Source organism: Hylaeus volcanicus, chromosome 1 (assembly GCF_026283585.1).
Source record: "Hylaeus volcanicus isolate JK05 chromosome 1, UHH_iyHylVolc1.0_haploid, whole genome shotgun sequence".
Lineage (NCBI taxonomy): Eukaryota > Metazoa > Arthropoda > Insecta > Hymenoptera > Colletidae > Hylaeus > Hylaeus volcanicus.
The window spans coordinates 25,519,440-25,534,330 of NC_071976.1; the positions used below are offsets into that span (position 1 = coordinate 25,519,440).

General features: G+C 40.1%; 1 protein-coding gene and 2 long non-coding RNA genes across 3 annotated transcripts in view; all 3 read right to left on the minus strand.

Moving 5' to 3' along the window:
* The window catches only part of LOC128882458 (B-cell receptor CD22), a 451,951-nt gene that overhangs the window by 7,559 nt on the left and 429,501 nt on the right, over window positions 1-14,891 (minus strand). The window contains exon 10 of the mRNA XM_054134062.1: window positions 2,588-2,766. Within this exon, the coding sequence (XP_053990037.1) occupies window positions 2,588-2,766 (179 nt within the window). The remainder of the gene's footprint in view (window positions 1-2,587; window positions 2,767-14,891) is intronic.
* LOC128882468 (uncharacterized) lies at window positions 10,832-11,962 on the minus strand. The gene is made up of 3 exons (XR_008458428.1): window positions 11,815-11,962; window positions 11,631-11,702; window positions 10,832-11,543 (listed from the first exon to the last, which is right to left on the minus strand). It is a non-coding gene; the product is annotated as an uncharacterized LOC128882468 (long non-coding RNA).
* LOC128882475 (uncharacterized) lies at window positions 12,247-12,732 on the minus strand. The gene is made up of 3 exons (XR_008458430.1): window positions 12,615-12,732; window positions 12,446-12,514; window positions 12,247-12,369 (listed from the first exon to the last, which is right to left on the minus strand). It is a non-coding gene; the product is annotated as an uncharacterized LOC128882475 (long non-coding RNA).

Genomic DNA, 14,891 nt, shown 5'->3' on the forward strand with positions numbered 1-14,891 from the left:
CTCTCTCTCTCTCTCTCTCTCTCTCTCTCTCTCTCTCTCTCTCTCTCATATTTTCGCGCGTATGCAACAAGCATTTCTGGGATCTCAGCAGCACCACCACCGCCGTCGTGTTCCCTTTTATTTCCTTTTTTCGAGCCTGCTCCGTCGACAAGAAATCACGCTTCGGTCGTTTGCGCCGAGACCTGCTGCCGGCTGGCCGTTGGCGCCACGATAAAAGTATAATTCCCGCATCGGGGAGCGAAATTGTTGTTGTCCCGCGAGCACGGATTCGTCAACGACGAAGTTGCCGTTGCCGTAGCGCTGGGGGGCCCGATGGTCTTTCGAAGTTAAATTGCAACTCCGGAGGCTTCTCCGTTGGCCTTGTTTCAGCGATGTCTCGTTTCTAAGACGGTTGTCGTTACGACGACTCCGGGCGTTTGTCGGAGATGAAGAAACGTCTCGAAGGCGCGCTCTCGCTCTTCTTCAAATCCCTTAAACCGGGTGGTTCTTAATCTTTTTAAGCTCACGGGTCGGTTTAAGGAAGGATTCTTCGTCTTTTTGCGCTCGCGGAACTATTTAAAGGGAAAAGTATCACGTGCCACGTTCCCTAATCTTGAATAATTATTATTATGAACAATTCGATAATATATTGCTTGTACAGTGTGAGTCTGATCTTAGATGGGCGTTAGGCAAGTAGGATAAGAAGCATATTTAGACGGGTAATTATTAAATCGAGCAGGTAGTATCGAAGCAATTACTACATGGAGCACATCCAACTGGGTAAGTAGAATAGGGACGTATATAATCAGACACAATTAATACAAAGCATACTCGAACTATAAAGAAATGTGGACTACATTAGACAATATAATTACTAAATAGAGCACATAGAATGTAGATAACTACTGCATGAAGTACGTTACGTGGACAAGTAGAATAAGCAACTTATGTAGTCAGACATGTTAAATATAAATCATATTTGAACTGACAAATAAAATACGAAGCTCATTTGATCAGATAATTATTAAATACAGCACATAGGATTCAGATAACTACTATGTGGAGCTCATCCAATTGGACAAATGGTATAAGGAACGTATATGATCAGATATTTTATATGCAAAGCATACTTGTAATAAACAAAATAATATATACGGTATATCAAGCCAGAAAAGTAGAATGTAGACCACATATAACCAGACTTGTGGCCCACAACTGGTAAAGTAAATAGTATGAGCATATATATGGTCAGACAAAGAGAATACAGAACATACTTAACTAGACAAGCATTATATGGACAATATGCAACCACACAAGTATAAGAAGGAGTACATTCAACCACCTAAGACGAACAAAAAACTCCTCTGACTATCCCGTTAATTCTCATTCGCCCCCTATTATCCGAACAAAATTCCTCCGAGCTCTGACAATCAAACACGAACAACGTCTCCGTCAATTCGTCAACGAGAACGCAATAAACATGCTCCGAGACCATAAATCGAGCGTTCACGTTTTTCCATCTGTAGTACCGACGTGCTTCGAGCAACCTTCCTTCGAACAGGCTCCCTTCGCAGGAACGTCGTAAAACGTCGTAATGTTCTTTCCGCGGTGCACGTCGTGGACAAACATTCTTCGGTGTGGAAACGCCTCGAGTGTGTCGTAGTGTCGTGCTTGCTTTTCGTCGTGTCCTCGAACGCTCTCATTGTCGAGGTGTGCAAATACACAGAGACGACGTCGTCGTCCCGCAAGTACTTTTGTTCTCCGAAGGGGGTTGCGTCGGTCCGACGGAAATTTCATCGAAAAGTTCGCCGTTCGCGAAATTTCCGTTGGCGTTCGCCCGACGGGAGGACTGATAGTAGTCGGTGGGTGATTTATCCAGCTCGTTCGCTATATATTCCTTGTTATCCGGGGCTGCAGTAGCGGGTAATTAATTCGTGGAATTGCTGCTCCTCGGCGAGGGTTCAGGCGGGGAACCGGCCGGGGACGCAAACCCGTGTGCACGTGTTGCGGTGAGGGTAGTTATTTTGACCCAGATTCTGTTTTGAATACCACAGTGCCGATACTGGCTACCGACTATCCCGACTGAACATCTGCGCAAAAATTAATAACTCCTTCACGGGCTTTAACGGCGCGATCAAACTTACTCGGGGAATTTTAATTTTAACGCAGACGAGAAGAGGCGAAGGTGGAAACTGAAGCTTCCTTTAGGATTTCTTGTGCGCAAATGACGAAATTTACGTCGCGATATCGATATTTTATATCGGATTCGTGCAATTGAGGTACGTTTATGGGAAGCAGGAATTTATTGTCTCTTAAATCTTCTTATTTTTGGTAGATTGTGAAATTTTATGGGAATCTAAGCCTTGTGTTTTAGAAACTTTTACTGCTTGACTTTTGAAATTACTAAGCATATTACTCCTCACATGGTCTATTTCGTTGTTGCTCTATGGATGTAATATTAATGACTTTAGTCTAAGTTAACCCTAACAATTAAATTACATTAGTACCAGAAAAAAAGATAATTCAGGTCCGAAAGGGTTTATATAAAATCTCCTGAAGTAACAAGATCACTGGGAGAGTTTTACCAGAAAGAAACAGAAAACGGTACCTCGATAGCGACCGCTTGAACCCCGTCCCTGGCTGGCGCGCCCGGCACGTAAACGTTCTCCTCGGATATCCATAAAACCTTGGTGTATCTGGGCTCGGCGCAGAATTCGACTACGATGCTCAAAGGCTCGCCTTCCTTGGCCGTCACTGTCTGACTAGGCGGGTGAACCATGGGTCGACCTGGAACAAAAATTCGCAAATAACCCGCTTAACTCTCGCCGAACCAGTACGCGCAGCCCACTTTGTTGGTCACGGATCCACGGTTCGGCTCCACCACCGTAACTCGTCCCCCATCCCCCTCGACGCCTTCGTGCTTGCAGAGAGCTTTACGTCTTGTTAACTGCGAAAATATCTCAGCGTGCATCTAAATGACGTAACCCCTCTGTATTTCCTGTTAAATTACACGCCAGCGACGACGTGTGTCCTCGCCACAATGACAGATCTTCCCATTTGTACCGTGAACGAAAATTAATTGAGGAACGGAATCTAAACGGGACATGTGAGGAGGGGGATGTTGATTGTCTTCCTGCACAGTTAAGCAAAGGGAGGGGGTAGTCGGAGGATGGTTATGAAATAAACACGAGGAGGAACATTTGTCAAATTTACTCGATTATTAATTATTTGGAAGCTGCGTGCGAGAGTTTATTTTGAAATATTTGAAGTAGGGTATTTCGATATCGAAAGAAGAATTGCGCAGTATTATATTCTTGAAATCGTTAGAATGGAAAGAACTATTGATGGAACTCTCTTAAAGGGACCTGGTAGTAAGTACCTGAATACTTGACAACATCCAAATATATTTTCGTATAGCTCGAACACCGAACGAAATATTTATTATTCACATTCTCTTTAGCAATAAAAAATTGCACACTGCGTAAAGCTCATGCAAATATCAAAAGTTCAAAATATCAAAAACTCTGCCCACTGCCATTACTCGAATTCCTCTCCTATCCGTAGTTTAAATAATCAGCAACGTTAAGAGAAATTACGATCGACCCCGTTTCGTCGGGGATACTGATTCCCATACGTCGAACGAGACAAATGTATACGGAGCAAATATATTCATGTCCCCACGTTTCGTGCAACGCTATTTATTCCTTTGTCATCCTTCTTTCGTTGTTTATTTTCTTTTTTTTTCTTTTTTTTATAAATATTTATGGCCAATTTTTCATGTTTACGCGCGCAATAGCGTGCGGTAACGTCGACGTAGTTTTCGAGCGTCGATTCGCGGCAAACACGACATGCTTTTGATTTACTCGTTTCACATGGAGGAGGAGGGAGGGTGTTTCACAGGGGTTTCGCGATCCCAGGGCAAACAGAGGCGACACACGCTGATCGAAACTAGACTCGCCGGCGTGACAATGCGGCTGCCAAGCCTACAGGGATGGCCGCCGCCATCGACCTGCATCCCCGTGCAATTTGCAGCCGCCGGGATCCTCGATTTCAAAGCCTCAAGGCGATCGTGATTTCCGAGGACGGCTTCAACCCCGGTTCTCGTCAAAATATCTTCTTGCCACTGCGGGCGACAGCTGCGCCGCAGTAGCGTTGTAACGCGTTCAGGAGAGGAAATGCATTCGGAAATCACGAATCGATGGGGATCGCGTTAAAGGATAACGATTCCCACGGTTTATTCGAGTTTCAACGTTGTCCGCGGGCTGTCCAACTGCGATCGTGTCGTCTCTGATGTGCCAACACGAATTTCAACGTTTCATTTGTTTCGGGGCTCTTCGCCCCTCGACGGCGAAATTATACTGTTTGAGATTTAATTATTGCAGGAGAAATTCTGGATGTGGTCTGTTGGGGGTGACTTTAGAGGTACGGATTACGGTATTTGTTACTGGATTGAGGATTAAGGAAGCACAGACGAAACTCCGTTTTTAGAGAAGGTGAAGATTTAAGAATGGGATAAATTGAAGTAGAGAGAAGTGAAGATTGACGGGTAAAGTAATTTGAAGTTAGAAGTGACTTTGGTAATGGTATGCATTCCTATAAGGAGGATGTTAGAAATTCAGTTGTGTATCTTGGATCACTCACTGACTAATTACATTTACTTGATACTTTCTATGTGTCTTCGAGTCCTTTTGAAGGATTAATAATATTAAAGATAAGTGATCAAAGATACAAAATATCAATATATGTATATCGATACACATGATAGTTTTTTTATGTATTTTATAGATAATGATTTTTTTAATTTAAATATTCTTCCTCATTCAAGATCTAAAAACCTTTGAAAAAGTCCAAAGACTATCCCTAATGTCTGAGCAAAGAATTAATTTTTGCGCAATATAATCCTCGAGGGAATTACAATTTTTATAATAGGAAGAGTAATGGTTCGTTCAAACGGCGAAAGTTAATGAAGTGTTACGTTTTCTTCTTAGCAACCGATAATAAAATTTGTTTCCACTGTCCAATTGAATAGCGACAGAATCTTAAATTACTCGAGCAGCTAAATTGCTCGTGATCGATCTTCCGGGACCGGACAATACGGAAGATAATAATTAAATTCATTATCACGCTTGTATAAAAGAATATAATTCATCTGGCGTTTTAATGTGTCCATTAAGTTCTCCGATAAAAATTTATTCGTGCATTTAGGAAGTACTTATTGTCATGCTTCATTTATGCCACGCTTCGTGTATAATTTAAACAGCTTGCATGTAATCCTCATAATTCATATAACAATGAGAGTTCAACGTTGGGGAGATCAGAAACGTTGAAATTATTCATCAGCTCAGAAATAATAACATTTTTAATGTTCATATTAATTATGAGTAGATTCTATTAGGTTGATATATTCTAGGTTCAATTTGATGTACATTTATGTTATTGCATGACATAGTCTTGCAGATCACATTCACTTTGATCCCATCGTCATCATACAGAGACAAGAACGAATACTCGATCAGTTCCAAACGAAATTTGATCAGTTCCAAACGATTCGAATAATTTCAACTCCAACCTTTCTACCATAGATACTTTCAACTTCAATAGCACACCTACCAAGATATTCAACTTCAACATTCCCATTATAAAATATTACAACTTCAACATTCGTACCACAGATACTTTCAACTTCAATAGCCCCAACACAAAGATCTTCAACTTCAACATTCCTATTATAAAATATTATAACTTTGCATTCCTACCACAGGTACTTTCAACTTCAATATTCATTAAATCTGGCCCAGGTACGAGCAAATCGCCATCCATGCGCTGCCTTTGAAGCCTCTTTTTTTCAGTCGTACACGTTACTGTTTGACAAAGAGCCAGTAATTAAGCTCGCCACACAATATCGTATCGCAGTCTCCATTCGCAGTCTTTCAGGATATTTCGTCGCCGGTCGTATAGACGAAAAAATGAACATTCCTTTGACCGAGGCCTCCGAGCGTTTCGACGTATCCCGCACGAGCGTCCTGCGCCTTATCGGGGCAATTGTCGAACGACTTGTCAACTGTGACGAGCTACTCGATGTCGTATCAGCAGCTTTGTTCCTGCACTTTAGCTAATTGAAGCGTGGATGCCGGCCGGTTAGCCGCGACGATTTCCTCGTCTCTCTTTCGTTCGTCTCGTTATTCCCTCCCCGTCGACCGCCGACAGCGCCCAACCGCTTCCTTTTAGCCAGTTCTCATCTGCATGGATTTCCTGCTTCGTAAAGCAAGCTTTCTGACCCTGGTTGGCCCATCTGCAACGGTGAATAGAAGCGGAACAGTACACTCGGCCGTGGCTGCTCATGAATATTCCTACGACTGAAATTACTGGAATACCTTGGCTGTGCGCGCCTCTTGTTTCTGCGGTGAGGGTGAAAGCGCGGACTATCTGTCTCATTTCTGCGTTTCCCTTCCATCAAACCTGTCCCACCTGCGCGCCGTTTCGCTGGCTACGCTTTGCTGGCTCGACCGATACCGGAAAAAAACTCCGATTGCGTACCTCGCTCCGCGCCACACGGTACGATATTTTTCTCGTTTTTCCCTTTTCTTTTCTTTTTCGCCGTCTATAGTAAAACTCGACGTTCGAAGATTTTATACCGGGATTGGTCGATGGAGCACTTCGCGAATATTCAGAGAATCGGAGTATAAGTTTAGAGCAGCTGAGAAACTTTGTTCAATTATGCGTGGAAGGATGATTGGAATTAGAGAGAGGAAACGTGAAGTGTTTTGGTTGAGAGTCTTTTTTATTTGGGGCATAAATGTGGTCGGTATTGTCTTGCCACAGTTGGGCAGAGGATTTGGAGATTATAAATATTTAGAATTACATAACAGAAATAAAAATGAAACCTTCTTTTTTATGTAAAACCAAGCAAGGATACAGAGTACATGTCAATTTTCTCGGTAAATAATTCAACATTTATTTTCACTAATATATTCGATTAGAATATTTGATATTTTTATTCCATTAATATATTTAATTTAATATTATATAATAATATTTTTGAGTATTTCGAAGTATGATAATAACCCAAATATATTTTTTACGTATCGTTTTAACCTCTCCAGGGACGAATTCGCCAAAGGTGAAGTAGAATTTTAAATGATATCGATTCCAAACATTTATAAACCTCGTGGCGATGTTGCTCTGATATTAAATGTGGAAATTTAATTATGAATATTTATTCTCTTTCCCAGAGGTTGGCTGCAATTTTATTAACAGTAAAGTTTCGGGATCCAAAATTTCAGAAATTATTGTGTATTTTCAGCGCACAGTTCGATCCTATTGTGGAGACAGTCGTTTAGAGTAATCAGGAGTGAGCTGTTCAGAGTTGTTTATAGAGAATCAACGTCGTTGGAGAATAACGTAGCCTCGGTTGTTAATGACAGTTCATGATGAATGTGTCATTTAATCGAAGAGTCTTGTTTGCTCGTCCTGCGTACTTTCAGGATAATTGTTAGAAAAGAGGGTAATTTAATTTTTATTCGCTGGTGGTTCTTATCAAAGTACAATAACAGACTAGATTTATTCCAGCTGAAATATTCCGGTTACTGGCCAGTATCTGTTGCCATCTTTCGGAGAACAAATGGATATCGCGTCGAATGGAAACTTCGTCTTTCGAATCCATGAATAACTCATGCACTCCCCTAACGGGAGCCCAGGTGCGAGTTCTGTGTAAGGTCTGATGTCAATAACATTCGGAAATTTAAATAAATTTTGTATTCCAGGTTCGAATATCTTCCGCGTTGAACTAATTACTCTGTCCACCGACGAAAATATTACGGAGCTTTTTCGAGTCTGTAGACTTTGTCGTATGCATAGTAATGGTCTTTATCAAGTTGAAGTCTTTTTTCAACTTTACTGAATTTTAATTATAGAATATATTCGGATCAATTTTGTTTCCTTTCGGTTTCAGGGATGATTAATTTCCAGTTTATTGAATTTTAAGTACCTGACCATCGTAGCCATTGTTATATTGAAAAGTAGGAAGACCAAAAATGCAAGCGTCAGAATATACAGGGTGAGGCAATAACTATTAACACCTCAGAGATCTTCGAAACTTTAAGTTTCACAGAAATATTCCCCCCCACCATCGCACCAGACATCATCCAATTCGAGGTTCGCCAGTTCGAAAAATCCTTAAAAAGGCTAGGCTGTCCCCAGAGACGTTCAGGCGTGGGTGGCTAGCGCGAGTGCTCCCATTCAACGAGTTTTGGGCGTTAGAAGAGGAAAGCTAAAAAAAAAAAAGAAATTGGAACGCGGCCCCTGACGCGTATTCGCGAGAATCGCAATTTTCCCGAAGCGCGCGAGCGCGCCGCTAATTACCAGCCTGTTAACGACCATCGGGGAAAAGAGGTCGCGCGGAGGGACACGGGTATCGGGAAAAGCGACGAAGGAACGTCGCCCCGCGATTCGCCCGGAAAGAAAAACGGATACGCTCGGTCGAATTCTGCGTCCGGGACGACTTGCAGGGAACGGGGCTGCGTTCCTGAAAAGCACCTCTTAGCAAGTTAAATGAGCCGTGGGCAATGGCTGCGACGGCAACAGTGATTCATTTCTGGTGCCGTCGCGGAAAAAGTTTCGACAAGAACTACCGTCACGGCAACGAATTCTCTCCCTCTATCCGCGATGACGACCTGAGACGATTCAACACGCGTTCCGAACGTTGTTTCGTCGAAACTTCGATCCGAAGGAAACTTCCCCCAGCAGTCGACCCTAGGAAGCACTGGAGGAAGCTGTGCTTCCTGTTAGCCGATTAAGGGCGATCGTTCTTGGTTATCATCATTGCGAACGTGATTTTCCGCGTTGACAGCGTGAGCGACGGTTTGGAGATTGTATGTCCATTAATTTGTGATCGCACTTCTTGTCTTCACCACTAGAGTTAGGGTGTTAGGACTCTGAGATGTTTTATGTGTAGTGTCGTAGGTTTAAAAGTACAAAAGTCCAAAAGTTCCCTATTATTCCCTGCCTCAATGAATCGGTATTAGAGAAGTCCTTGAATCTTGAATCATTTTTTGAAATATTTCCAATGCATAATAAAGAAAAAGAAAAAGGAATACAAGAGATAACTATCATTATCCATCCATCAAACTCGCTTAAAATCAAATCGGATCTTGAGGCGAGAATGTAGAACACAAATATGAAGTTTTTTTTAGAATACATTCTTCATTCCGGCAGAAAATAGTACCACAGAAATTAAACCAAGCGAAAGTGTCTGAATAGATTAAGATATTTTACAAAATTATATTTTCGCGTGCAATTAACGAATAAACATTTTCCACATAAAAATACCCATGCGGGGGCGATGTAGCAGCGTTTAGCGCCGAAAGAACGAACGTTTTTTTAACAATCTGCATGCGCCGCGAGGTTTCCGAATTTAATTTAATAGCCTGTTTTTTGCATTCGATCGGAGGATCGACCGTTTAATTACAGAGATATTGCGCGCTGATTCCAACGAATCGCAACGAAATCCCCGTCCTCGTTTCATATCGTTAACAGTAATTTTGCAAATTGCATCGCATTTTTAGCGTCGCATTTTCGGCGCGGCGTTAAATATTCGCTGATTAATCGCCGGGTGTTCGCTTGCGTAATAACGCAAATTTTAAATTAGCCTCCGAAAGCATTACCCCTAATTAAACAGTTTTTACATGGCGGCCGCTTCCATTCATTAGCAGCCGCATTGCGTGGGAGAATAAAAGGAAACACGGCTCGTATCGACCACAATATTTAGACTAATCGATCATATGACCCAATGCCTCCAACGGGGTGCATTTGCAGTAGGAAAAGAATTTTCTAGAGAAGATCGCTAATTAAATTCCTGATGATAATGATACTAACGACACGAACATTGGATGCAGGTAAAAAAATAAAATTCTTATTAAAATTACGTCAGTAAACATTCAGGCATCTATTGCTAATTATTTCTAGTGTTATTGTACGCTATCTTTAGTAGTCACTTTATTACTATAGGTTTGGAAACCATAGATCAGTTGATAGGTAATAATGATAAGAATGCAGAATACGTCCAAAAAAAATTCTTTTTTAAAATTATCACAGAGGCCATTGAGGCATCTTGCAATAATCAAGATAAACAGTTCAGTGAGCTTCGCACAGTCCATACCCATTCCTACCCTTAACCTGGTCAATTATTTAATGGCCGTTCCCTCCACACCTCGATTATTGCACGAGGCTCTCCTACAATAATCGAGGTAGTATTCTGCACGTCCAATGAACACCTACAGGCGTGCACCGCACACACCAAATCGGTCGGACGCCCACAGGCGCCAATTGCGTTCGATAAATAATTACGTTGAGACCTCATAAGCGTCACCAGCAGTTACGAGTTAACATGTGAAAATTGCATCGCGTGTTTTGCTGGGCGCAACCTTAATTTCGCGTGCACCCGCGAAATAGTGGCGGGGAAGAGGGGGGGGGGGGTGTCTCTGGAAGAAACACGATCGGTGTTCGAAACGACGCCGTCACGTTCCACTTTCGAAAGCGCTATTGGATTCAAAAGCAATCTGTGCGTGAAATTGCCAGCGAGAGGGTAACCAACGCGGATTGATGCACGGACGAACGGACAGACGATGAAACGAATTACTTCTACGCTGGACCGAGCACGCGTAACAGCTTGTTAATTAATCGATTAATTTCCAATCTCGGGATCAGAGGACCAAGTGTCTCGTCAGCCATCGGTGACTTTGTGTCGCGAGGCGCGACGTCTTTGATCAGTTACCACCGTCAAAGGACAGAACTCGAGAACGATTAATATGTAGTCTTTTCAAATATTTCGCTTGACTAAAAATTAGTAGCGATAATAGCTTAGTAAAGTAAAATTATTATTCTTTCAGGAAGGCATCTATAACAATAGAATACTGGAGATATTGACTCCAAGATTCACAGATCAAGACGAGGTTCTGTTTCAATCAGTTGAATCAAATTTGATGTTTCTCCCTTATACCATTATAAGTATTCGAATGCGGTATAATGTGACACCGTTTAATTTTTAGATACACAGTTACTATAGACCCAGAATAGGCTGCCAGAAAATAAAATAAAATGCTTCAAATCAATCGTAAAAGAATGAACTCACCGTAAACTCCACAATTTCAAGAACACTATCCTTGAATGTTACGAATAACGAGGAAATTGACAAAATGCAAGGATGGAAACTTAACCTATTTTACTTGAATCAGGTTAAACCTGAAGCGAATCATCTTACGAAATGAGAGTAACCGGTTTGCAGAGAATTAAGAAACAACGTCAAGAAATTGCGTTCAGATTGTATGACCGTAAATTATTCAACAGTATACAGACAATTTCCAAAGATAATAATTTGTAACCATCGATGAGAAGAAGAAAACAGTAATTGCATTACATTTATTTGTTATTGAAAATAACCAAATACGTAGAATTTTATGTACTTTCACATTTTATGGTATTTTCAACGGGAATCAAAGTGGTTTACGTCAAAATATTCGTCGTGGTGTTGCCGTCGTCTGTCAGAAACCAAAATGTCCACACGCGATCTAAAAAACAAAATTCATTCGGACATCGTCATTACATTATAAATTGCAGTTATGTGAGTTAATAACATCGAATATGCTTGACAGTACCTTACACATTTCACGGTATCCCGCGCTGTTGCGGCAATGTTTCTTTAGTAACTTTTTGCAAACTGGACGTTCCTTTAAAATGTCGAACCAAAAGAAACAATAGTGGATAAAATTATACATAAATGACTTTACACGCGAAACAGTTTTAATATGTGAAAGAAATTAAAGTAAATGTTTATCTTACCGCTGTTACTGATGTCATGAAAAATCCTGACATCAAAATAAGAGAAACAAAAACGAGAAGAAGGCTAATTGTTTGACTCATGATTCCTCGTATCGACTCCTCAGCGTGTTTGTTATAAACATGCAGCTGCATTTGTCGTTCAGATGTTTATATACAAAAACTAATCGATGTTATGGCACGAACAGGTAGTTACGCGATCATTTAGGTGCGTAATATGTATGCTCCGTGACAAATTTCAGCGATACGTGCAGGTTTTCGTGACAGTCGTGATACATATTCTTACAAGGTAAAAAGACTACCGTCTTTTTTGGTCATTTTGTTAGTTAAGATCATTCGTGATTCTTGTGACGTGCTTCGATAGTTGACATTTTTATAGAAATGCTTAGGGTGATGGTATATTTGAAATATCCGTAAATATAAAAATGTTTAGGTAATGCATAGAATTTTATTTATTTTCACATTTAATTACATTGTTTTTAATAACTAAAATGATTAATTCCAAAGTCGTCATCGTTTGTCAGAAAATCGAGTTCATTTCCTTGATGAGCATTTTCTCTAAAAAATAGATTTGAATAAGCATAAAAATTATATTAACACACCATGCGATTATATCATCAGAGTTAAAAAGTACCTTGCACATGTTACGGAAATTCGGGTCACTACATCGGCTTTTAGGAGAAAATCTACATTGCTTTAGTTCCTTTAAAAATTCAAGTTACAAACAGTAAGTGAGTTAACGTGTTGGGTAGAAAAACATTTTAATTGTTTATAAAAGAAAGAAAATAAACGTGTACACTTACTCCTGTCACGGGTTTCATGAATAATCCCAACATTGAAATGAGAGGTAGAAATATTAGAAGAAACTTGACGTCTTTCTTCATGATTCTCGTATTGAATTTTCAGCACATACATGTACATGTAGATTGTGAACATCTATCTGTGTTTGCTCTTCTTTTTTTTATATACAAGTGCCATTCGAAGTTATGACACATATAACCCGATTACACGGTAAATATAATATAAAAATTAATGTACAAATTTTGTTTGTGCACCAATTAATAATGGTGTCCTTAATCACTTGCCCCAAATTTATTTGATGCGCTTCAATAGCACATGTCTATTAAATAATTGTTCTTTATTTTTCCTTAGTACACACGTGCATGTTACGCGATAGTGTTTATTTTCCCAACAATTCCAAAAAATGGCCACTTTCGAACCGGTGTCCTTTCCTCGAAACGCGGCTACACGTTTCCCAGAACGTCGGAATACACCGTTTATTGCTCTCTTTGGTAGGAAACATTCGACACGGTCGGAAGTATCAAGTTTCTCCGCGAACGTCTACCGAAAGTATTTTCTGGGACGCGCGATTCTTTTTATTTTCATGTTTATTTAATGCTCCGCGTTACGTTTGCCTCGCGCAGCCGGAATTCCTCTCTATCACGGGGAGTTGTTCCTTTTAGTAAGGGTTCCGTGTACAGTGCTATAGAATTTTGTTGTTTTGCGTCAGCTAATGGAGATTTAATTTGTCATCGTGATTGTTTTAATAATTATCCAGTGAATTTTGAATTGAGGAACAAATGTGATGTAGCGGAAGGGTTGAGAGGTGAAAATTGAAAAGATAAGCGTTAACAACCGTGTCTTACAAAGGAGGTCTGAGTTTTCTATCCTGTTTACAATCGAATTCTCCCTCTTCCATTTCGATCACCTGCTCAACTCTGCTGACGCGGCGTGTTTGTCTCTCTCAATCTCTAATTACCCGTATCTTCCTTTTCTCTCTTCCCTCGTCTCACCTTAGTCTACTTTTCTTCCCATTCTCCCAAGAATGAGTCAGCAGCTCGATCGCCTTTTTCTTCGTTAAGCACGAAGAGTTAACTCAATTCGAAAAGTACTTTTATTCGTCAGCTATCCAATGGAACCAAGAGTTGCAACTAAGTCGTCTCATGCCGAATCGATCCCGTTTGAAATATTGAAATAGCACATCGCTAAAAATTGTTGGAATCAAAGTTTGTTCTAAAGACCAACTCCAAATCGTGTTAATTATTTATATCATGTTTAGTTCATGTTAATTTAGTCTAATCAAATTAGTAATCGAAGTAGAACTTTTAATAACGTGTACAAAATATGGACATATTTCTAACAACTTCTTCTACAAGATAAGATTATTTCCCGAATGTGTACTTAATGAGTGACTTTATAATGAGCTGTTGGAGGCCACGGTGCGCCTTGAATCAAATAACTGACTTACGTTACGTTGGTTGTTACGGGCGGCTGATCGTATAGTTCTCACGCTGTATTATTCGAATGAAACCCACAACCAAAGTTAATAAACGTTCCTGACTATGTACTCTAGACCCATTCCTCAGCACTGAAATAACATCTTCTGTTCTGGACGTTTCTCTACTTATGCATCTTATCATAACGGGAGAAATGTTCTGTTAATGACGTAGCTTTCTCCAACCGACGACCATCTTTTCACAGTTTCTTCTAATGTCGATCATAAAATGCCCTCCGTAAAAATAATATTATTTTGTAGAAGAAGCTTCAAGAAATACATTTAAAAATTTTAGATTTTTTACTAGGTGACTCGATGTTTTCAAAGTAAAGAATTTTAAAAATTTGTATAATACAAAGACTATTATTAATTAAACTGAAATTTTACTTGGAAAAATCGAACCTTGGTAAAATAAAAAATGGTGAAAATTGAACGTCCCATATTTTTTAAACGAACTTGAAATCAGAAAAGCGAGTACTCGAACTTCTCACTCCCTTTCGAGTTTAACACGGGTTACATCGTACTTCAACTTTACTAAAATTCCTGACCTCGAGCGCAAAAAAGTGATCGACTTGGCGTTGAATGACCTAATTGCAAAATTTTCTCTATTATGAAAGTATGGAGGGTTCGCGAAGTTCTCGAGTTTAATTATTTTACTCGTTTGGTACCATTATTCAGACGGAAAATGGTTCGCCACGGCACTTATTATAGTTATGGTAAGCTAAGGTCTAGTGCAACCTACATTATTGCCCATATGTGATAATTCAACTTTAATTTCAATATTATCGTTCTTCATAAATGTTCC